The following is a 24,432-nucleotide window of genomic DNA, read 5'->3' on the forward strand; positions in this document are numbered from 1 at the left end:
CACAGAGCATGACTCAGAGCAGAGGAAGGGTCCCTCTCCGCGTGGAGCCAGCAGTCTCTCTACAACCCAACCTCTGGGCCCCCCACAGCTCTTGGTCTGGGCCATCAATGATTTGTAAAATAAATCATCAGAGTCCTGAAGTTGGAGGTGTGAGTCTGAGTGGGACTGAATAAAGAGCCGTGGTAGGAGGGGTGTGCAACGGTGCCTGTGGTTCTCTGGTGATGGCGTGTCACCCTTCATGATAGTGGGTTATGATGTGCAAGTATAAGAGTGTACTAGTATGTGAGACCACGTGTGCCAGCAACCAGGGTGTATGATATGGCGTGTACATGCACACATCATGGGCAGAGACTGTGTAGTGGCCGACTGCTCTGTGAGGTGGTGACCATGGGGGTGAGGTTCTGAGAGATGGTGTGCACGACATGAGGCAACTGTGAGAAACGGGGCACCAGTGACTGTATGAGAGGACGTGGGGGTATGTGTGCAACGGGGTGTGCTGAGGCAACATGTGAGGCTATGCTCATGTGATTGTGCACCATGCAGGGTGGTTCTGAGGCGGTGCGACAGCATGTGTACCAGGCACAGCATTTGCTCAATAAACATTTCCGGGATGCTCACCAAGGGCTGTGTAGGACGGAATGTGGAGACCTAGCAGTGTGACCTGAGGTACTGCGTGTCAGGAGGTCTTTGTGGCTCTGGCAAGGGCAGCACTTGTGTGCAAGCACGTGTATGTGAGCGTATCGCACATCCTGTGCCCTGTCACAGTGCCTCCGAGTGGCTGACAGCGTGAGCAGCTCTGTACACTTGTTTGTGGAGGTATCAATATATACAATTTCAGTCTGTAAGTTAGGGACCCACCTCCAGGGGACAGAAGACATGTTCAGGACAGGAACGGGAGGCCAAGATTGGGGCTGGAAAGACAGCCAGCAAGAAGGGCAGAAGGCCAGTCTGGGACCGTGGGGTTGTCCATGGGCCCTCCTGACACTCATCTCTTATCTCTCTCAGCCCAGCTCGGCCTGCAGCCCTGTGGGAAATGGTAGAGAAGGAGGGGGAGATTAGGAGAACAGAATAACCTCTAGGGGGAATATTTAGACCCCGGGGGGGATCTCCCCACAGTGCCAACTCCCTCCCCAACACACCCCTTCACCTGGGTGAACTGCTCCCCCTAAAGTGGAATCTGTTCTTCCATGGAACAAACCCTCACATCGGAGCATGCGTGGAGTCAGGTGACATCCTAACCCAGACAGGTTAAGCGTCTCTCCCAAGGCCACACAGCTGGTGGCACAGGGCTGAGCCAGGCTCCGTGGTGTAGCCTCCACCCTGCAACCAGCACCGTTTCCTGAGTGCTCACTGTGGTCAACAACAGCTGGAAGGCTCAGGTGCTTTCCTTCATGAACACCTGAAAAAATACTCTAGTCCGGCTGGTGTGGCTCAGTGGTTGAGCATCAACCCATGAACCATGAGGACATGGTTGGATTCTTGATCATGGCACATGCCCAGGTTGCAGGCTCGAACCCCAGTGAGGTGCATGTAGGAGGCAGCCGATCCATGAATCTCTCTCATCACTGATGTTTCTATCTCTCTCTCCCTCTCCTTTCCTCTTTGAAATCAATAAAAATATGTGTGTGTGTTTGTTTGTTTTTTTTTTTAAAGAAAGCCCCATCTTTAAACTCTTTGGGAATCCTGATTAAGTTCAGGAGCCTTGCTTACATTGTTGACAATGGCCCCGGATGTCACTTTGCACAACAATCCCTACCTCACGCCCCACCCCGCAGAGTCCACAGGAACCTGTGATCCAACTCTCAACATGAACCACAGTCTTGAACTTACATGGAAAATCCTTTCCTGAACCTGTGGTGAGGCGCCTGTCCTGACCCCCTGCTTTAAGTCCAGACCTCATCCTATACAGGCATCTACAGCCTCACCTGGCACAGGACGCCCTGCCCAAACACTGTACAGCAAGTATGTCAAACTTGTGGCCCGCAGGCCGCATGCACCCACAACAAATATTGTTGCAGCCCAGCCAATATAACGGTATGTAAGAAACGTTTTAATAAAAATTTCATAACCTACCAATGGCATATTTCACAGACCTAGAACGAACTCTCCAAAAATTCATCTGGAATAAAAAAAGACCCCGTCGCCGAAACCGGTTTGGCTCAGTGGATAGAGCGTCAACCTGCGGACTGAGAGGTCCCGGGTTCGATTCCGGTCAAGGGCATGTACCTGGGTTGGGGGCACATCCCCGGTGGGGGATGTGCAGGAGGCAGCTGATTGATGTTTCTCTCTCATCGATGTTTCTAACTCTCTCTATCTCTCTCCCTTCCTCTCTGTGAAAAATCAATAAAATATATTTTTTAACAACAACAACAAAAAAAGACCCCGAATAGCTGCAGCGATCCTGAGAAAGAACAAAGCAGGTGGGATCTCAATACCTGATATCAAGCTGTATTACAAAGCCACTGTTCTCAAAACTGCCTGGTACTGGCACAAGAACAGACATACAGATCAATGGAATAGAATAGAGAGCCCAGAAATCGACCTGAACCAATGTGCTCAATTAATATTTGACAAAGGAGGCGAGAACATACAATGGAGTCAAGACAGTCTCTTCAATAAATGGTGTTGGGACAATTGGACAGATACATGCAAGAAAATGAGACTAGACCACCAACTTACACCATACACAAAAATAAACTCAAAATGGATAAAGGACTTAAATGTAAGACAGGAAACCATAAAAATACTAGAGGAATCCAAAGGCAACAAAATCTCAGACATATGCCAAAGCAATTTCTTCACCGATACAGCGCCTAGGGCACTTGAAACTAAAGAGAAAATGAACAAATGGGACTACATCAAATTAAAAGCTTCTGCACAGCAAAAGAAACCATCAACAAAACAAGAAAGCCCACTGCATGGGAGAACATATTTGCCAATGTTATCACCGATAAGGGTTTAATCTCCAACATTTATAAGGAACTCATACAACTTAACAAAAGGAAGATAAACAATCCAATCAAAAAATGGGCAAAGGACCTAAATGGACACTTTTCAAAAGAGGACATTCAGAAAGCCAAGAGACATATGAAAACATGCTCAAAGTCACTAATCATCCGAGAGATGCAAATCAAAACAACAGTGAGGTACCATCTCACACCTGTCAGACTGGCAATCATCAACAAATCAACAAACGACAAGTGCTGGAGAGGATGTGGAGAAAAAGGAACCCTCGTGCACTGCTGGTGGGAATGCAGACTGGTGCAGCCACTATGGAAGACAGTATGGAGTTTCCTCAAAAAGGTAAAAATGGAATTCCCATTTGACCCCGTGATCCCACTTCTAGGAGTATATCCCAAGAAACCAGAAACACCAGTCAGAAAGGATATATGCACCCCTATGTTCATAGCAGCACAATTCACCATAGCTAAGATCTGGAAACAGCTTAAGTGCCCACCAGTAGATGAATGGATTAGAAAACAGTGGTACATCTACATGATGGAATACTATGCTGCTCTAAAAAGGAAGGAACTCTTACCATTTGCAACAGCATGGATGGAACTGGAGAGCATTATGCTAAGTGAAATAAGCCAGTCAATGAAGGAAAAATACCACATGATCTCACTCATTTATGGATAATAAAGACCATTATAAACTTATGAACAAAAATAGATACAAAGGCAGAGCAGCCTCGAACAGACTGGCAAACTACAGCGAGAAGGCCGGGGAGGGTTGGGGGGCAGGAGGCAGGGGGGTAAGAGATCAACCGAAGGACTTGTATGCATGCATATAAGCATAACCAATGGACATAAGACACTGGGGGGTAGGGGAGGCCAGGGGATTGTCAAGGGCGGGGGGAAAAAATGGACACATATGTAATACCCTTTGTAATACTTTAAGCAATAAAACAATTAAGGAAAAAATTTTCATAACTTAATTTTTAGAATATCCTGTTATACATAACTAGAGGCCGGGTGCACAGGATTTGAGCACTGTTGGGGGGTGTGGCCTGTGGGGATCAGCCTGCTCATCCCAGTCTGCAGAGTGGCTGTGGACCCACCCTCTGAGTGGCTGCTCCCTGGTCTGGCATCTTCCGTGGCGCTGGAGCACTAGCTTCTCCAGGGGACCCGGTCAGGGCCAGGCTCAGGGACAATAGCACTGAGGCGGCCGAGTAGGCCTCAGTCCCACGGTGGCCATGAACCTACCTCCCAGCCTCCAGTCAGCCAAGCAGCACTCCCACTGTGGTAGTGCACGGACTCCCCAGGGGGCAGCTCCTGCGTTGAGCGTCTGCCCCCTGGGGGTCAGTGCATGTCATAGCCACTGGTCGACTGGTCGTTCCACCATTCGGTCTCTGGGCTTTTATTATACAGGATTATGAATACCGAACTACAACATTCACTAATGACTGATTACTATAATTGTGTTGCATTCATTTTCCTTACGTACCTTATGTGCAGGTGCACCATTTCTCTCCACTGATACTAGCAGCACATATTTTAGCGGCCGGTTGCCACATCATTAGTCTTGTACTGACTTGTTTGGTGTGCATAACAGGAAATATTTTGCTTTCAGAGAAGAAGAAAAATAGATTTGCATTACGCTTATAAATTTGTGCAGTTATTCAGTGTCTGGTAAGTTAATGTTCAAGAAAAAATATTACTTTTTCTTAAAATGTTGTATTATTTTATGTTAACAATGACTCATTTAATTCAACCCTTTGTAATCAGCATGTCTCTATCGAAATAATCCTATGTTCCTATGAAAATTGAAGGTTTTGTGTGTTTTTTTTTGCGGCCCACATAAACTTAAACCTTGTTTATTTGGCCCGTGATAGCCTTTGAGTTTGACATACTTGCTGTACAGGGCTTACTGACCTAATCCTGTCCTTACTCCATGGCCTACAGGAAGCCTAGCCTATAACAGTGCTGGAGCCTATAACCGAATTCTGCAGAAACCTTTCCCTGACTTCCAACAGAAATCCGTAACTTGACCCGTTTCAGGAATCTCGGATCTGATCGTTCATAGGAACCCCTAAACTTGCCCTCTGGAAACACCCTCCTGACCCTGTATAGGAAGCCCTGATGTGACTCCCTCTGACAGCCTTGGTCTGGAAGCCTTGCCCTCACCTTGTACAGGAGCCACTGTCTTGACTGTGGCTAGTGGCCACCACATGAAACAGCGTAGCTCTGGGGAGTCTACAGAATCCTGTAGCAGGCACTGCTATAGGCCTTTCAACCCTGCTCCCCTTTCTTCCTGACTCACTCACTTTCCCAGCCTCCCTTGCAATGACAGGTGGACATGTGACAGTTCTGATCAATCGAGTGAGCAGAGTGGCATATGCAACTTCCAGGCCTGGCCCATAGGAACCTCTCATGGGCCCTCTTATGAGCACTGGCTGGTGTTCTCAGTGGTTAGAGCATGGGCTTGTGCACCGAAGGGTCTCGGGTTTGATTCCCAGACAAGGGCATGCAGCTGGGTTTAGGTTGGATCCCCAGCCCCAGTTGGAGCACATGCAGGCAGCGGCTGCACTGGCTATCCTGGCAGGGTTCCATGTTGCTGGGGTTGCCATGGAGACCCATAGCTAGGGTAGAATCTCACAAAGAAGCCATCTTAGAAATGGCCAGAAGCCTTCACGAGGCTATGTGGGTCACGTTCCCTGTGTATGTGCAGACCTGGGAACGTACATCCCCAGACTGCCTCATTGGGAATGAATACGGTAAGGAGGTGGGGGTGACCCTAGTTGAGTGGCCCATGGGGCTCCACAAAGTTATGCTAAAAGCCCATTGGGAAAAGGCTGCTGGTGACTGCAGCTGCCAGAGTGACCAGTGGGGCTCAGACCCAGGAGTCACCCAATGGCCAGCAGCTGCTCTGGCAACCTATGGGAAGGAAGGTGGGAAGGCTGGCCACCATGTGGGGCTGTTGGGAATCACTGCATCTTGAAAGCAGGATGGCTTCAGACCTTCTGTTCCCTTCTTTCTTCCTTCCCATACCCACCCACACCCCAAACAGTCTTCCAGGTTAATGCATGCCTCTGCTGTCTGGAGGGGACCCCAGGAAGCTCAGCATACACCAGCTGGGCCTATGGCAGCACGGGGCTGTACCCTCCCGCAACTGTGAGCCCCACCTGGGAGTACATCGATCCCCAGGCCTTAGAAGATTCCGATGCAAGAGGCACCTTCCTAGAGAACATCAGGACACAGCGACTGCGTCCGGACCTGTTGGCGCTGGGGCCTGCGGTGCCTTCCTCCATCCCTGTCCCCAGCAGTGCCTACGGGCCCCCCGACTTTCCTAGGAGCTTCTTTCCTCCAACCAGAAGCACCCCCAATCCAGCGGTCTATTCCTCCCCCAACCTCCAAGGAACCCTACCCCTGTCCACCTGTGGTGAGGCTCCCCCAAAGGGACAGGGAGGTTGAGGAGGGGGATGGGGTCCAAGGCAAAGTTGGGCTGAGCCTGGTCCCTCTTGCCCCCTGTCCACCTCACCAGAGCCCTGGGATTGTGCGCCATGCAGGGTGGTTCTGAGAAGGTGTGACAGCATGTGTACCAGGCACAGCGAAAGTCCGGCAGAGCGAAAGTCCGGCAGAGCGAAAGCCGCTCCACAGTGCCACCTGTGCAATGCCGGTGGTCAGACGATGACTAGGCAGAACAAGCCCCAAAGGCGCCGGGTAAGAGCCCAGGCCGGCCTCCCCTCACCCAGGTACTCTGTTCTCACTCCGGGCAGGGATCTCTGCCCTCACACTCTATGAGAACCCACATCCCCCCTCCCTGCCCCATCCACTCAGGGACCCAGCTCTGTACTGGAGTGTCTACCCTCGGCCCACCCTCGGGCTGCAAGCAGGCACGCCGTCCACTCCCTGCACAGCAGTTTTCATCCTTGGCGACACACTGGGATCACCGTGGGGCCCTCCCGAGATGGGTTGATTTACTTGGTCTGGGGCGCTGCCTGGGCATCAGGATTGTTTTCGACTCCCCAAGTGAGTCCAACGTCCGCCAACGCTGAGAACCACTGATGAAGCACCCCACGCCATTTGGAAAGCCCCGGGACAGGAGGCCATGTCCTCGCCCCTCAGAGCACCCTCAGTCTATGCCTTGTCCAGGAAGCCCTGCCTGCACCCTGACCCTCACCTCCTGGGTCCTCCACCCACCAGTGCACTGACCCTCATTTTCTTGCTGCCCCCAGAAGGTCAGCAAGCGGGCAGGTGCCCAGTGCACCAACTGCCAGACAACCATCGCGGCAGTGTGGCGGCTGAATGCCAATAGAGACCCCGTGTGCAATGCCTGCGGCCTTTATTACAAGCGACACCAGGTGTGCCCTGCCTCTTGGAGCCTGCCCCCTGCACCCCCATCCCGCTAACCTGGCCTTCCTTCTCCTTTTCCTTTCCTGTATTCTTCCTATCTCCCTTTCTCTCTTCTCCCTGTTATTCTACTCCCTCCTCCTTCCCTATCACCCTTCTCTTCTCTACACCTTCATCTCCTCCCTGCCTGTCTTTTCCCTCCTGCTCCCTTCTCTCTCCTCCATTTCTCATTTCCTTCCCCCTCCCCTCCAGCCATCAGCTAGTCCTATGGCTAGAGGCTCCCTCAGCCTTTCCATTGCTTAGGGCCTCACAAGCTCATGACTCCTTAGGGCATTATCTGGGCCACAGCTGGGGCCTGCTCCCCTAGTCCTTGACCCAGTTCCTGACTCTGAAGGAGTGGGGTGGAAAGGGTGTCCCTGGTGGAGACACAGAGGCAGATGTCTGAGGTCGGGGAACACTCATGGCCTCTCTTTCATCAGGTGAACCGACCACGGACCGTGCAGAAGGGTGGTATAAAGTCTAGAAAACCCAGGCCATCACAGAAAGAAAAGAAGCCAGTGTCAAGCCTGGGAGGCACTGGACCAGGTGATGCTCCGGCTGGTGGCTTCATGGTGGTGGCTGGGGGCACCGATGGTGGGAATTGTGGGGAAGTGGCCTCAGGCTTGACATTGGGCCCACCTGGTACTGCCCATCTCTACCAAGGCCTGGGCCCCGGGGTGCTGTCAGAACCTGTCAGTCACCTCATGCCTTTCCCCGGGCCCCTGTTGGGTTCACCCACAGGCTCCTTCCCCACAGGCCCCATGCCTCCCACCACCACCAGCGCTGTGGAGGCACCACTCAGCCCATGAGGACACAGAGCATGACTCAGAGCAGAGGAAGGGTCCCTCTCCGCGTGGAGCCAGCAGTCTCTCTACAACCCAACCTCTGGGCCCCCCACAGCTCTTGGTCTGGGCCATCAATGATTTGTAAAATAAATCATCAGAGTCCTGAAGTTGGAGGTGTGAGTCTGAGTGGGACTGAATAAAGAGCCGTGGTAGGAGGGGTGTGCAACGGTGCCTGTGGTTCTCTGGCGATGGCGTGTCACCCTTCATGATAGTGGGTTATGATGTGCAAGTATAAGAGTGTACTAGTATGTGAGACCACGTGTGCCAGCAACCAGGGTGTATGATATGGCGTGTACATGCACACATCATGGGCAGAGACTGTGTAGTGGCCGACTGCTCTGTGGGGTGGTGACCATGGGGGTGAGGTTCTGAGAGATGGTGTGCACGACATGAGGCAACTGTGAGAAACGGGGCACCAGTGACTGTATGAGAGGACGTGGGGGTATGTGTGCAACGGGGTGTGCTGAGGCAACATGTGAGGCTATGCTCATGTGATTGTGCACCATGCAGGGTGGTTCTGAGGCGGTGCGACAGCATGTGTACCAGGCACAGCATTTGCTCAATAAACATTTCCGGGATGCTCACCAAGGGCTGTGTAGGACGGAATGTGGAGACCTAGCAGTGTGACCTGAGGTACTGCGTGTCAGGAGGTCTTTGTGGCTCTGGCAAGGGCAGCACTTGTGTGCAAGCACGTGTATGTGAGCGTATCGCACATCCTGTGCCCTGTCACAGTGCCTCCGAGTGGCTGACAGCGTGAGCAGCTCTGTACACTTGTTTGTGGAGGTATCAATATATACAATTTCAGTCTGTAAGTTAGGGACCCACCTCCAGGGGACAGAAGACATGTTCAGGACAGGAACGGGAGGCCAAGATTGGGGCTGGAAAGACAGCCAGCAAGAAGGGCAGAAGGCCAGTCTGGGACCGTGGGGTTGTCCATGGGCCCTCCTGACACTCATCTCTTATCTCTCTCAGCCCAGCTCGGCCTGCAGCCCTGTGGGAAATGGTAGAGAAGGAGGGGGAGATTAGGAGAACAGAATAACCTGTAGGGGGAATATTTAGACCCCGGGGGGGATCTCCCCACAGTGCCAACTCCCTCCCCAACACACCCCTTCACCTGGGTGAACTGCTCCCCCTAAAGTGGAATCTGTTCTTCCATGGAACAAACCCTCACATCGGAGCATGCGTGGAGTCAGGTGACATCCTAACCCAGACAGGTTAAGCGTCTCTCCCAAGGCCACACAGCTGGTGGCACAGGGCTGAGCCAGGCTCCGTGGTGTAGCCTCCACCCTGCAACCAGCACCGTTTCCTGAGTGCTCACTGTGGTCAACAACAGCTGGAAGGCTCAGGTGCTTTCCTTCATGAACACCTGAAAAAATACTCTAGTCCGGCTGGTGTGGCTCAGTGGTTGAGCATCAACCCATGAACCATGAGGACATGGTTGGATTCTTGATCATGGCACATGCCCAGGTTGCAGGCTCGAACCCCAGTGAGGTGCATGTAGGAGGCAGCCGATCCATGAATCTCTCTCATCACTGATGTTTCTATCTCTCTCTCCCTCTCCTTTCCTCTTTGAAATCAATAAAAATATGTGTGTGTGTTTGTTTGTTTGTTTTTTAAAGAAAGCCCCATCTTTAAACTCTTTGGGAATCCTGATTAAGTTCAGGAGCCTTGCTTACATTGTTGACAATGGCCCCGCATGTCACTTTGCACAACAATCCCTACCTCACGCCCCACCCCGCAGAGTCCACAGGAACCTGTGATCCAACTCTCAACATGAACCACAGTCTTGAACTTACATGGAAAATCCTTTCCTGAACCTGTGGTGAGGCGCCTGTCCTGACCCCCTGCTTTAAGTCCAGACCTCATCCTATACAGGCATCTACAGCCTCACCTGGCACAGGACCCCCTGCCCAAACACTGTACAGCAAGTATGTCAAACTTGTGGCCCGCAGGCCGCATGCACCCACAACAAATATTGTTGCAGCCCAGCCAATATAACGGTATGTAAGAAACGTTTTAATAAAAATTTCATAACCTGCCAATGGCATATTTCACAGACCTAGAACGAACTCTCCAAAAATTCATCTGGAATAAAAAAAGACCCCGTCGCCGAAACCGGTTTGGCTCAGTGGATAGAGCGTCAACCTGCGGACTGAGAGGTCCCGGGTTCGATTCCGGTCAAGGGCATGTACCTGGGTTGGGGGCACATCCCCGGTGGGGGATGTGCAGGAGGCAGCTGATTGATGTTTCTCTCTCATCGATGTTTCTAACTCTCTCTATCTCTCTCCCTTCCTCTCTGTGAAAAATCAATAAAATATATTTTTTAACAACAACAACAAAAAAAGACCCCGAATAGCTGCAGCGATCCTGAGAAAGAACAAAGCAGGTGGGATCGCAATACCTGATATCAAGCTGTATTACAAAGCCACTGTTCTCAAAACTGCCTGGTACTGGCACAAGAACAGACATACAGATCAATGGAATAGAATAGAGAGCCCAGAAATCGACCTGAACCAATGTGCTCAATTAATATTTGACAAAGGAGGCGAGAACATACAATGGAGTCAAGACAGTCTCTTCAATAAATGGTGTTGGGACAATTGGACAGATACATGCAAGAAAATGAGACTAGACCACCAACTTACACCATACACAAAAATAAACTCAAAATGGATAAAGGACTTAAATGTAAGACAGGAAACCATAAAAATACTAGAGGAATCCAAAGGCAACAAAATCTCAGACATATGCCAAAGCAATTTCTTCACCGATACAGCGCCTAGGGCACTTGAAACTAAAGAGAAAATGAACAAATGGGACTACATCAAATTAAAAGCTTCTGCACAGCAAAAGAAACCATCAACAAAACAAGAAAGCCCACTGCATGGGAGAACATATTTGCCAATGTTATCACCGATAAGGGTTTAATCTCCAACATTTATAAGGAACTCATACAACTTAACAAAAGGAAGATAAACAATCCAATCAAAAAATGGGCAAAGGACCTAAATGGACACTTTTCAAAAGAGGACATTCAGAAAGCCAAGAGACATATGAAAACATGCTCAAAGTCACTAATCATCCGAGAGATGCAAATCAAAACAACAGTGAGGTACCATCTCACACCTGTCAGACTGGCAATCATCAACAAATCAACAAACGACAAGTGCTGGAGAGGATGTGGAGAAAAAGGAACCCTCGTGCACTGCTGGTGGGAATGCAGACTGGTGCAGCCACTATGGAAGACAGTATGGAGTTTCCTCAAAAAGGTAAAAATGGAATTCCCATTTGACCCCGTGATCCCACTTCTAGGAGTATATCCCAAGAAACCAGAAACACCAGTCAGAAAGGATATATGCACCCCTATGTTCATAGCAGCACAATTCACCATAGCTAAGATCTGGAAACAGCTTAAGTGCCCACCAGTAGATGAATGGATTAGAAAACAGTGGTACATCTACATGATGGAATACTATGCTGCTCTAAAAAGGAAGGAACTCTTACCATTTGCAACAGCATGGATGGAACTGGAGAGCATTATGCTAAGTGAAATAAGCCAGTCAATGAAGGAAAAATACCACATGATCTCACTCATTTATGGATAATAAAGACCATTATAAACTTATGAACAAAAATAGATACAAAGGCAGAGCAGCCTCGAACAGACTGGCAAACTACAGCGAGAAGGCCGGGGAGGGTTGGGGGGCAGGAGGCAGGGGGGTAAGAGATCAACCGAAGGACTTGTATGCATGCATATAAGCATAACCAATGGACATAAGACACTGGGGGGTAGGGGAGGCCAGGGGATTGTCAAGGGCGGGGGGAAAAAATGGACACATATGTAATACCCTTTGTAATACTTTAAGCAATAAAACAATTAAGGAAAAAATTTTCATAACTTAATTTTTAGAATATCCTGTTATACATAACTAGAGGCCGGGTGCACAGGATTTGAGCACTGTTGGGGGGTGTGGCCTGTGGGGATCAGCCTGCTCATCCCAGTCTGCAGAGTGGCTGTGGACCCACCCTCTGAGTGGCTGCTCCCTGGTCTGGCATCTTCCGTGGCGCTGGAGCACTAGCTTCTCCAGGGGACCCGGTCAGGGCCAGGCTCAGGGACAATAGCACTGAGGCGGCCGAGTAGGCCTCAGTCCCACGGTGGCCATGAACCTACCTCCCAGCCTCCAGTCAGCCAAGCAGCACTCCCACTGTGGTAGTGCACGGACTCCCCAGGGGGCAGCTCCTGCGTTGAGCGTCTGCCCCCTGGGGGTCAGTGCATGTCATAGCCACTGGTCGATTGGTCGTTCCACCATTCGGTCTCTGGGCTTTTATTATACAGGATTATGAATACCGAACTACAACATTCACTAATGACTGATTACTATAATTGTGTTGCATTCATTTTCCTTACGTACCTTATGTGCAGGTGCACCATTTCTCTCCACTGATACTAGCAGCACATATTTTAGCGGCCGGTTGCCACATCATTAGTCTTGTACTGACTTGTTTGGTGTGCATAACAGGAAATATTTTGCTTTCAGAGAAGAAGAAAAATAGATTTGCATTACGCTTATAAATTTGTGCAGTTATTCAGTGTCTGGTAAGTTAATGTTCAAGAAAAAATATTACTTTTTCTTAAAATGTTCTATTATTTTATGTTAACAATGACTCATTTAATTCAACCCTTTGTAATCAGCATGTCTCTATCGAAATAATCCTATGTTCCTATGAAAATTGAAGGTTTTGTGTGTTTTTTTTTGCGGCCCACATAAACTTAAACCTTGTTTATTTGGCCCGTGATAGCCTTTGAGTTTGACATACTTGCTGTACAGGGCTTACTGACCTAATCCTGTCCTTACTCCATGGCCTACAGGAAGCCTAGCCTATAACAGTGCTGGAGCCTATAACCGAATTCTGCAGAAACCTTTCCCTGACTTCCAACAGAAATCCGTAACTTGACCCGTTTCAGGAATCTCGGATCTGATCGTTCATAGGAACCCCTAAACTTGCCCTCTGGAAACACCCTCCTGACCCTGTATAGGAAGCCCTGATGTGACTCCCTCTGACAGCCTTGGTCTGGAAGCCTTGCCCTCACCTTGTACAGGAGCCACTGTCTTGACTGTGGCTAGTGGCCACCACATGAAACAGCGTAGCTCTGGGGAGTCTACAGAATCCTGTAGCAGGCACTGCTATAGGCCTTTCAACCCTGCTCCCCTTTCTTCCTGACTCACTCACTTTCCCAGCCTCCCTTGCAATGACAGGTGGACATGTGACAGTTCTGATCAATCGAGTGAGCAGAGTGGCATATGCAACTTCCAGGCCTGGCCCATAGGAACCTCTCATGGGCCCTCTTATGAGCACTGGCTGGTGTTCTCAGTGGTTAGAGCATGGGCTTGTGCACCGAAGGGTCTCGGGTTTGATTCCCAGACAAGGGCATGCAGCTGGGTTTAGGTTGGATCCCCAGCCCCAGTTGGAGCACATGCAGGCAGCGGCTGCACTGGCTATCCTGGCAGGGTTCCATGTTGCTGGGGTTGCCATGGAGACCCATAGCTAGGGTAGAATCTCACAAAGAAGCCATCTTAGAAATGGCCAGAAGCCTTCACGAGGCTATGTGGGTCACGTTCCCTGTGTATGTGCAGACCTGGGAACGTACATCCCCAGACTGCCTCATTGGGAATGAATACGGTAAGGAGGTGGGGGTGACCCTAGTTGAGTGGCCCATGGGGCTCCACAAAGTTATGCTAAAAGCCCATTGGGAAAAGGCTGCTGGTGACTGCAGCTGCCAGAGTGACCAGTGGGGCTCAGACCCAGGAGTCACCCAATGGCCAGCAGCTGCTCTGGCAACCTATGGGAAGGAAGGTGGGAAGGCTGGCCACCATGTGGGGCTGTTGGGAATCACTGCATCTTGAAAGCAGGATGGCTTCAGACCTTCTGTTCCCTTCTTTCTTCCTTCCCATACCCACCCACACCCCAAACAGTCTTCCAGGTTAATGCATGCCTCTGCTGTCTGGAGGGGACCCCAGGAGGCTCAGCATACACCAGCTGGGCCTATGGCAGCACGGGGCTGTACCCTCCCGCAACTGTGAGCCCCACCTGGGAGTACATCGATCCCCAGGCCTTAGAAGATTCCTATGCAAGAGGCACCTTCCTAGAGAACATCAGGACACAGCGACTGCGTCCGGACCTGTTGGCGCTGGGGCCTGCGGTGCCTTCCTCCATCCCTGTCCCCAGCAGTGCCTACGGGCCCCCCGACTTTCCTAGGAGCTTCTTTCCTCCAACCAGAAGCACCCCCAATCCAGCGGTCTATTCCTCCCCCAACCTCCAAGGAACCCTACCCCTGTCCACCTGTGGTGAGGCTCCCCCAAAGGGACAGGGAGGTTGAGGAGGGGGATGGGGTCCAAGGCAAAGTTGGGCTGAGCCTGGTCCCTCTTGCCCCCTGTCCACCTCACCAGAGCCCTGGGATTGTGCGCCATGCAGGGTGGTTCTGAGAAGGTGTGACAGCATGTGTACCAGGCACAGCGAAAGTCCGGCAGAGCGAAAGTCCGGCAGAGCGAAAGCCGCTCCACAGTGCCACCTGTGCAATGCCGGTGGTCAGACGATGACTAGGCAGAACAAGCCCCAAAGGCGCCGGGTAAGAGCCCAGGCCGGCCTCCCCTCACCCAGGTACTCTGTTCTCACTCCGGGCAGGGATCTCTGCCCTCACACTCTATGAGAACCCACATCCCCCCTCCCTGCCCCATCCACTCAGGGACCCAGCTCTGTACTGGAGTGTCTACCCTCGGCCCACCCTCGGGCTGCAAGCAGGCACGCCGTCCACTCCCTGCACAGCAGTTTTCATCCTTGGCGACACACTGGGATCACCGTGGGGCCCTCCCGAGATGGGTTGATTTACTTGGTCTGGGGCGCTGCCTGGGCATCAGGATTGTTTTCGACTCCCCAAGTGAGTCCAACGTCCGCCAACGCTGAGAACCACTGATGAAGCACCCCACGCCATTTGGAAAGCCCCGGGACAGGAGGCCATGTCCTCGCCCCTCAGAGCACCCTCAGTCTATGCCTTGTCCAGGAAGCCCTGCCTGCACCCTGACCCTCACCTCCTGGGTCCTCCACCCACCAGTGCACTGACCCTCATTTTCTTGCTGCCCCCAGAAGGTCAGCAAGCGGGCAGGTGCCCAGTGCACCAACTGCCAGACAACCATCGCGGCAGTGTGGCGGCTGAATGCCAATAGAGACCCCGTGTGCAATGCCTGCGGCCTTTATTACAAGCGACACCAGGTGTGCCCTGCCTCTTGGAGCCTGCCCCCTGCACCCCCATCCCGCTAACCTGGCCTTCCTTCTCCTTTTCCTTTCCTGTATTCTTCCTATCTCCCTTTCTCTCTTCTCCCTGTTATTCTACTCCCTCCTCCTTCCCTATCACCCTTCTCTTCTCTACACCTTCATCTCCTCCCTGCCTGTCTTTTCCCTCCTGCTCCCTTCTCTCTCCTCCATTTCTCATTTCCTTCCCCCTCCCCTCCAGCCATCAGCTAGTCCTATGGCTAGAGGCTCCCTCAGCCTTTCCATTGCTTAGGGCCTCACAAGCTCATGACTCCTTAGGGCATTATCTGGGCCACAGCTGGGGCCTGCTCCCCTAGTCCTTGACCCAGTTCCTGACTCTGAAGGAGTGGGGTGGAAAGGGTGTCCCTGGTGGAGACACAGAGGCAGATGTCTGAGGTCGGGGAACACTCATGGCCTCTCTTTCATCAGGTGAACCGACCACGGACCGTGCAGAAGGGTGGTATAAAGTCTAGAAAACCCAGGCCATCACAGAAAGAAAAGAAGCCAGTGTCAAGCCTGGGAGGCACTGGACCAGGTGATGCTCCGGCTGGTGGCTTCATGGTGGTGGCTGGGGGCAGCGATGGTGGGAATTGTGGGGAAGTGGCCTCAGGCTTGACATTGGGCCCACCTGGTACTGCCCATCTCTACCAAGGCCTGGGCCCCGGGGTGCTGTCAGAACCTGTCAGTCACCTCATGCCTTTCCCCGGGCCCCTGTTGGGTTCACCCACAGGCTCCTTCCCCACAGGCCCCATGCCTCCCACCACCACCAGCGCTGTGGAGGCACCACTCAGCCCATGAGGACACAGAGCATGACTCAGAGCAGAGGAAGGGTCCCTCTCCGCGTGGAGCCAGCAGTCTCTCTACAACCCAACCTCTGGGCCCCCCACAGCTCTTGGTCTGGGCCATCAATGATTTGTAAAATAAATCATCAGAGTCCTGAAGTTGGAGGTGTGAGTCTGAGTGGGACTGAATAAAGAGCCGTGGTAGGAGGGGTGTGCAACGGTGCCTGTGGTTCTCTGGTGATGGCGTGTCACCCTTCATGATAGTGGGTTATGATGTGCAAGTATAAGAGTGTACTAGTATGTGAGACCACGTGTGCCAGCAACCAGGGTGTATGATATGGCGTGTACATGCACACATCATGGGCAGAGACTGTGTAGTGGCCGACTGCTCTGTGAGGTGGTGACCATGGGGGTGAGGTTCTGAGAGATGGTGTGCACGACATGAGGCAACTGTGAGAAACGGGGCACCAGTGACTGTATGAGAGGACGTGGGGGTATGTGTGCAACGGGGTGTGCTGAGGCAACATGTGAGGCTATGCTCATGTGATTGTGCACCATGCAGGGTGGTTCTGAGGCGGTGCGACAGCATGTGTACCAGGCACAGCATTTGCTCAATAAACATTTCCGGGATGCTCACCAAGGGCTGTGTAGGACGGAATGTGGAGACCTAGCAGTGTGACCTGAGGTACTGCGTGTCAGGAGGTCTTTGTGGGTGTGGCAAGGGCAGCACTTGTGTGCAAGCACGTGTATGTGAGCGTATCGCACATCCTGTGCCCTGTCACAGTGCCTCCGAGTGGCTGACAGCGTGAGCAGCTCTGTACACTTGTTTGTGGAGGTATCAATATATACAATTTCAGTCTGTAAGTTAGGGACCCACCTCCAGGGGACAGAAGACATGTTCAGGACAGGAACGGGAGGCCAAGATTGGGGCTGGAAAGACAGCCAGCAAGAAGGGCAGAAGGCCAGTCTGGGACCGTGGGGTTGTCCATGGGCCCTCCTGACACTCATCTCTTATCTCTCTCAGCCCAGCTCGGCCTGCAGCCCTGTGGGAAATGGTAGAGAAGGAGGGGGAGATTAGGAGAACAGAATAACCTCTAGGGGGAATATTTAGACCCCGGGGGGGATCTCCCCACAGTGCCAACTCCCTCCCCAACACACCCCTTCACCTGGGTGAACTGCTCCCCCTAAAGTGGAATCTGTTCTTCCATGGAACAAACCCTCACATCGGAGCATGCGTGGAGTCAGGTGACATCCTAACCCAGACAGGTTAAGCGTCTCTCCCAAGGCCACACAGCTGGTGGCACAGGGCTGAGCCAGGCTCCGTGGTGTAGCCTCCACCCTGCAACCAGCACCGTTTCCTGAGTGCTCACTGTGGTCAACAACAGCTGGAAGGCTCAGGTGCTTTCCTTCATGAACACCTGAAAAAATACTCTAGTCCGGCTGGTGTGGCTCAGTGGTTGAGCATCAACCCATGAACCATGAGGACATGGTTGGATTCTTGATCATGGCACATGCCCAGGTTGCAGGCTCGAACCCCAGTGAGGTGCATGTAGGAGGCAGCCGATCCATGAATCTCTCTCATCACTGATGTTTCTATCTCTCTCTCCCTCTCCTTTCCTCTTTGAAATCAATAAAAATATGTGTGTGTGTTTGTTTGTTTTTTTTTTTTAAAGAAAGCCCCATCTTTAAACTCTTTGGGAATCCTGATTAAGTTCAGGAGCCTTGCTTACATTGTTGACAATGGCCCCGGATGTCACTTTGCACAACAATCCCTACCTCACGCCCCACCCCGCAGAGTCCACAGGAACCTGTGATCCAACTCTCAACATGAACCACAGTCTTGAACTTACATGGAAAATCCTTTCCTGAACCTGTGGTGAGGCGCCTGTCCTGACCCCCTGCTTTAAGTCCAGACCTCATCCTATACAGGCATCTACAGCCTCACCTGGCACAGGACGCCCTGCCCAAACACTGTACAGCAAGTATGTCAAACTTGTGGCCCGCAGGCCGCATGCACCCACAACAAATATTGTTGCAGCCCAGCCAATATAACGGTATGTAAGAAACGTTTTAATAAAAATTTCATAACCTACCAATGGCATATTTCACAGACCTAGAACGAACTCTCCAAAAATTCATCTGGAATAAAAAAAGACCCCGTCGCCGAAACCGGTTTGGCTCAGTGGATAGAGCGTCAACCTGCGGACTGAGAGGTCCCGGGTTCGATTCCGGTCAAGGGCATGTACCTGGGTTGGGGGCACATCCCCGGTGGGGGATGTGCAGGAGGCAGCTGATTGATGTTTCTCTCTCATCGATGTTTCTAACTCTCTCTATCTCTCTCCCTTCCTCTCTGTGAAAAATCAATAAAATATATTTTTTAACAACAACAACAAAAAAAGACCCCGAATAGCTGCAGCGATCCTGAGAAAGAACAAAGCAGGTGGGATCTCAATACCTGATATCAAGCTGTATTACAAAGCCACTGTTCTCAAAACTGCCTGGTACTGGCACAAGAACAGACATACAGATCAATGGAATAGAATAGAGAGCCCAGAAATCGACCTGAACCAATGTGCTCAATTAATATTTGACAAAGGAGGCGAGAACATACAATGGAGTCAAGACAGTCTCTTCAATAAATGGTGTTGGGACAATTGGACAGATACATGCAAGAAAATGAGACTAGACCACCAACTTACACCATACACAAAAATAAACTCAAAATGGATAAAGGACTTAAATGTAAGACAGGAAACCATAAAAATACTAGAGGAATCCAAAGGCAACAAAATCTCAGACATATGCCAAAGCAATTTCTTCACCGATACAGCGCCTAGGGCACTTGAAACTAAAGAGAAAATGAACAAATGGGACTACATCAAATTAAAAGCTTCTGCACAGCAAAAGAAACCATCAACAAAACAAGAAAGCCCACTGCATGGGAGAACATATTTGCCAATGTTATCACCGATAAGGGTTTAATCTCCAACATTTATAAGGAACTCATACAACTTAACAAAAGGAAGATAAACAATCCAATCAAAAAATGGGCAAAGGACCTAAATGGACACTTTTCAAAAGAGGACATTCAGAAAGCCAAGAGACATATGAAAACATGCTCAAAGTCACTAATCATCCGAGAGATGCAAATCAAAACAACAGTGAGGTACCATCTCACACCTGTCAGACTGGCAATCATCAACAAATCAACAAACGACAAGTGCTGGAGAGGATGTGGAGAAAAAGGAACCCTCGTGCACTGCTGGTGGGAATGCAGACTGGTGCAGCCACTATGGAAGACAGTATGGAGTTTCCTCAAAAAGGTAAAAATGGAATTCCCATTTGACCCCGTGATCCCACTTCTAGGAGTATATCCCAAGAAACCAGAAACACCAGTCAGAAAGGATATATGCACCCCTATGTTCATAGCAGCACAATTCACCATAGCTAAGATCTGGAAACAGCTTAAGTGCCCACCAGTAGATGAATGGATTAGAAAACAGTGGTACATCTACATGATGGAATACTATGCTGCTCTAAAAAGGAAGGAACTCTTACCATTTGCAACAGCATGGATGGAACTGGAGAGCATTATGCTAAGTGAAATAAGCCAGTCAATGAAGGAAAAATACCACATGATCTCACTCATTTATGGATAATAAAGACCATTATAAACTTATGAACAAAAATAGATACAAAGGCAGAGCAGCCTCGAACAGACTGGCAAACTACAGCGAGAAGGCCGGGGAGGGTTGGGGGGCAGGAGGCAGGGGGGTAAGAGATCAACCGAAGGACTTGTATGCATGCATATAAGCATAACCAATGGACATAAGACACTGGGGGGTAGGGGAGGCCAGGGGATTGTCAAGGGCGGGGGGAAAAAATGGACACATATGTAATACCCTTTGTAATACTTTAAGCAATAAAACAATTAAGGAAAAAATTTTCATAACTTAATTTTTAGAATATCCTGTTATACATAACTAGAGGCCGGGTGCACAGGATTTGAGCACTGTTGGGGGGTGTGGCCTGTGGGGATCAGCCTGCTCATCCCAGTCTGCAGAGTGGCTGTGGACCCACCCTCTGAGTGGCTGCTCCCTGGTCTGGCATCTTCCGTGGCGCTGGAGCACTAGCTTCTCCAGGGGACCCGGTCAGGGCCAGGCTCAGGGACAATAGCACTGAGGCGGCCGAGTAGGCCTCAGTCCCACGGTGGCCATGAACCTACCTCCCAGCCTCCAGTCAGCCAAGCAGCACTCCCACTGTGGTAGTGCACGGACTCCCCAGGGGGCAGCTCCTGCGTTGAGCGTCTGCCCCCTGGGGGTCAGTGCATGTCATAGCCACTGGTCGACTGGTCGTTCCACCATTCGGTCTCTGGGCTTTTATTATACAGGATTATGAATACCGAACTACAACATTCACTAATGACTGATTACTATAATTGTGTTGCATTCATTTTCCTTACGTACCTTATGTGCAGGTGCACCATTTCTCTCCACTGATACTAGCAGCACATATTTTAGCGGCCGGTTGCCACATCATTAGTCTTGTACTGACTTGTTTGGTGTGCATAACAGGAAATATTTTGCTTTCAGAGAAGAAGAAAAATAGATTTGCATTACGCTTATAAATTTGTGCAGTTATTCAGTGTCTGGTAAGTTAATGTTCAAGAAAAAATATTACTTTTTCTTAAAATGTTCTATTATTTTATGTTAACAATGACTCATTTAATTCAACCCTTTGTAATCAGCATGTCTCTATCGAAATAATCCTATGTTCCTATGAAAATTGAAGGTTTTGTGTGTTTTTTTTTGCGGCCCACATAAACTTAAACCTTGTTTATTTGGCCCGTGATAGCCTTTGAGTTTGACATACTTGCTGTACAGGGCTTACTGACCTAATCCTGTCCTTACTCCATGGCCTACAGGAAGCCTAGCCTATAACAGTGCTGGAGCCTATAACCGAATTCTGCAGAAACCTTTCCCTGACTTCCAACAGAAATCCGTAACTTGACCCGTTTCAGGAATCTCGGATCTGATCGTTCATAGGAACCCCTAAACTTGCCCTCTGGAAACACCCTCCTGACCCTGTATAGGAAGCCCTGATGTGACTCCCTCTGACAGCCTTGGTCTGGAAGCCTTGCCCTCACCTTGTACAGGAGCCACTGTCTTGACTGTGGCTAGTGGCCACCACATGAAACAGCGTAGCTCTGGGGAGTCTACAGAATCCTGTAGCAGGCACTGCTATAGGCCTTTCAACCCTGCTCCCCTTTCTTCCTGACTCACTCACTTTCCCAGCCTCCCTTGCAATGACAGGTGGACATGTGACAGTTCTGATCAATCGAGTGAGCAGAGTGGCATATGCAACTTCCAGGCCTGGCCCATAGGAACCTCTCATGGGCCCTCTTATGAGCACTGGCTGGTGTTCTCAGTGGTTAGAGCATGGGCTTGTGCACCGAAGGGTCTCGGGTTTGATTCCCAGACAAGGGCATGCAGCTGGGTTTAGGTTGGATCCCCAGCCCCAGTTGGAGCACATGCAGGCAGCGGCTGCACTGGCTATCCTGGCAGGGTTCCATGTTGCTGGGGTTGCCATGGAGACCCATAGCTAGGGTAGAATCTCACAAAGAAGCCATCTTAGAAATGGCCAGAAGCCTTCACGAGGCTATGTGGGTCACGTTCCCTGTGTATGTGCAGACCTGGGAACGTACATCCCCAGACTGCCTCATTGGGAATGAATACGGTAAGGAGGTGGGGGTGACCCTAGTTGAGTGGCCCATGGGGCTCCACAAAGTTATGCTAAAAGCCCATTGGGAAAAGGCTGCTGGTGACTGCAGCTGCCAGAGTGACCAGTGGGGCTCAGACCCAGGAGTCACCCAATGGCCAGCAGCTGCTCTGGCAACCTATGGGAAGGAAGGTGGGAAGGCTGGCCACCATGTGGGGCTGTTGGGAATCACTGCATCTTGAAAGCAGGATGGCTTCAGACCTTCTGTTCCCTTCTTTCTTCCTTCCCATACCCACCCACACCCCAAACAGTCTTCCAGGTTAATGCATGCCTCTGCTGTCTGGAGGGGACCCCAGGAGGCTCAGCATACACCAGCTGGGCCTATGGCAGCACGGGGCTGTACCCTCCCGCAACTGTGAGCCCCACCTGGGAGTACATCGATCCCCAGGCCTTAGAAGATTCCTATGCAAGAGGCACCTTCCTAGAGAACATCAGGACACAGCGACTGCGTCCGGACCTGTTGGCGCTGGGGCCTGCGGTGCCTTCCTCCATCCCTGTCCCCAGCAGTGCCTACGGGCCCCCCGACTTTCCTAGGAGCTTCTTTCCTCCAACCAGAAGCACCCCCAATCCAGCGGTCTATTCCTCCCCCAACCTCCAAGGAACCCTACCCCTGTCCACCTGTGGTGAGGCTCCCCCAAAGGGACAGGGAGGTTGAGGAGGGGGATGGGGTCCAAGGCAAAGTTGGGCTGAGCCTGGTCCCTCTTGCCCCCTGTCCACCTCACCAGAGCCCTGGGATTGTGCGCCATGCAGGGTGGTTCTGAGAAGGTGTGACAGCATGTGTACCAGGCACAGCGAAAGTCCGGCAGAGCGAAAGTCCGGCAGAGCGAAAGCCGCTCCACAGTGCCACCTGTGCAATGCCGGTGGTCAGACGATGACTAGGCAGAACAAGCCCCAAAGGCGCCGGGTAAGAGCCCAGGCCGGCCTCCCCTCACCCAGGTACTCTGTTCTCACTCCGGGCAGGGATCTCTGCCCTCACACTCTATGAGAACCCACATCCCCCCTCCCTGCCCCATCCACTCAGGGACCCAGCTCTGTACTGGAGTGTCTACCCTCGGCCCACCCTCGGGCTGCAAGCAGGCACGCCGTCCACTCCCTGCACAGCAGTTTTCATCCTTGGCGACACACTGGGATCACCGTGGGGCCCTCCCGAGATGGGTTGATTTACTTGGTCTGGGGCGCTGCCTGGGCATCAGGATTGTTTTCGACTCCCCAAGTGAGTCCAACGTCCGCCAACGCTGAGAACCACTGATGAAGCACCCCACGCCATTTGGAAAGCCCCGGGACAGGAGGCCATGTCCTCGCCCCTCAGAGCACCCTCAGTCTATGCCTTGTCCAGGAAGCCCTGCCTGCACCCTGACCCTCACCTCCTGGGTCCTCCACCCACCAGTGCACTGACCCTCATTTTCTTGCTGCCCCCAGAAGGTCAGCAAGCGGGCAGGTGCCCAGTGCACCAACTGCCAGACAACCATCGCGGCAGTGTGGCGGCTGAATGCCAATAGAGACCCCGTGTGCAATGCCTGCGGCCTTTATTACAAGCGACACCAGGTGTGCCCTGCCTCTTGGAGCCTGCCCCCTGCACCCCCATCCCGCTAACCTGGCCTTCCTTCTCCTTTTCCTTTCCTGTATTCTTCCTATCTCCCTTTCTCTCTTCTCCCTGTTATTCTACTCCCTCCTCCTTCCCTATCACCCTTCTCTTCTCTACACCTTCATCTCCTCCCTGCCTGTCTTTTCCCTCCTGCTCCCTTCTCTCTCCTCCATTTCTCATTTCCTTCCCCCTCCCCTCCAGCCATCAGCTAGTCCTATGGCTAGAGGCTCCCTCAGCCTTTCCATTGCTTAGGGCCTCACAAGCTCATGACTCCTTAGGGCATTATCTGGGCCACAGCTGGGGCCTGCTCCCCTAGTCCTTGACCCAGTTCCTGACTCTGAAGGAGTGGGGTGGAAAGGGTGTCCCTGGTGGAGACACAGAGGCAGATGTCTGAGGTCGGGGAACACTCATGGCCTCTCTTTCATCAGGTGAACCGACCACGGACCGTGCAGAAGGGTGGTATAAAGTCTAGAAAACCCAGGCCATCACAGAAAGAAAAGAAGCCAGTGTCAAGCCTGGGAGGCACTGGACCAGGTGATGCTCCGGCTGGTGGCTTCATGGTGGTGGCTGGGGGCAGCGATGGTGGGAATTGTGGGGAAGTGGCCTCAGGCTTGACATTGGGCCCACCTGGTACTGCCCATCTCTACCAAGGCCTGGGCCCCGGGGTGCTGTCAGAACCTGTCAGTCACCTCATGCCTTTCCCCGGGCCCCTGTTGGGTTCACCCACAGGCTCCTTCCCCACAGGCCCCATGCCTCCCACCACCACCAGCGCTGTGGAGGCACCACTCAGCCCATGAGGACAC

General features: G+C 51.6%; 3 protein-coding genes across 3 annotated transcripts; all 3 read left to right on the forward strand.

Moving 5' to 3' along the window:
* Positions 1–8: 8 nt before the first annotated feature.
* LOC308511957 (erythroid transcription factor-like) lies at positions 9–8,140 on the forward strand (the record flags this gene model as incomplete). Its single annotated transcript, XM_081081771.1, has 3 exons — positions 9–29; positions 7,178–7,303; positions 7,772–8,140. 3 exons carry the CDS (start codon positions 9–11, stop codon positions 8,138–8,140), a joined length of 516 nt encoding a protein of 171 aa, XP_080937897.1.
* An 11-nt stretch (positions 8,141–8,151) lies between these two features.
* On the forward strand, positions 8,152–16,282 carry LOC308511958 (erythroid transcription factor-like; the record flags this gene model as incomplete). The annotated part of the gene is made up of 3 exons (XM_081081772.1): positions 8,152–8,172; positions 15,320–15,445; positions 15,914–16,282. The coding sequence occupies 3 exons, from the start codon at positions 8,152–8,154 to the stop codon at positions 16,280–16,282; spliced, it is 516 nt and encodes a 171-aa protein (XP_080937898.1).
* Positions 16,283–16,293: 11 nt separating this feature from the next.
* On the forward strand, positions 16,294–24,426 carry LOC308511959 (erythroid transcription factor-like; the record flags this gene model as incomplete). The annotated part of the gene is made up of 3 exons (XM_081081773.1): positions 16,294–16,314; positions 23,464–23,589; positions 24,058–24,426. The coding sequence occupies 3 exons, from the start codon at positions 16,294–16,296 to the stop codon at positions 24,424–24,426; spliced, it is 516 nt and encodes a 171-aa protein (XP_080937899.1).
* Between the last annotated feature and the right edge of the window lie 6 nt (positions 24,427–24,432).

The sequence above is a fragment of the Myotis nattereri genome, assembly GCF_964212035.1.
Source record: "Myotis nattereri genome assembly, chromosome: X".
NCBI lineage: Eukaryota > Metazoa > Chordata > Mammalia > Chiroptera > Vespertilionidae > Myotis > Myotis nattereri.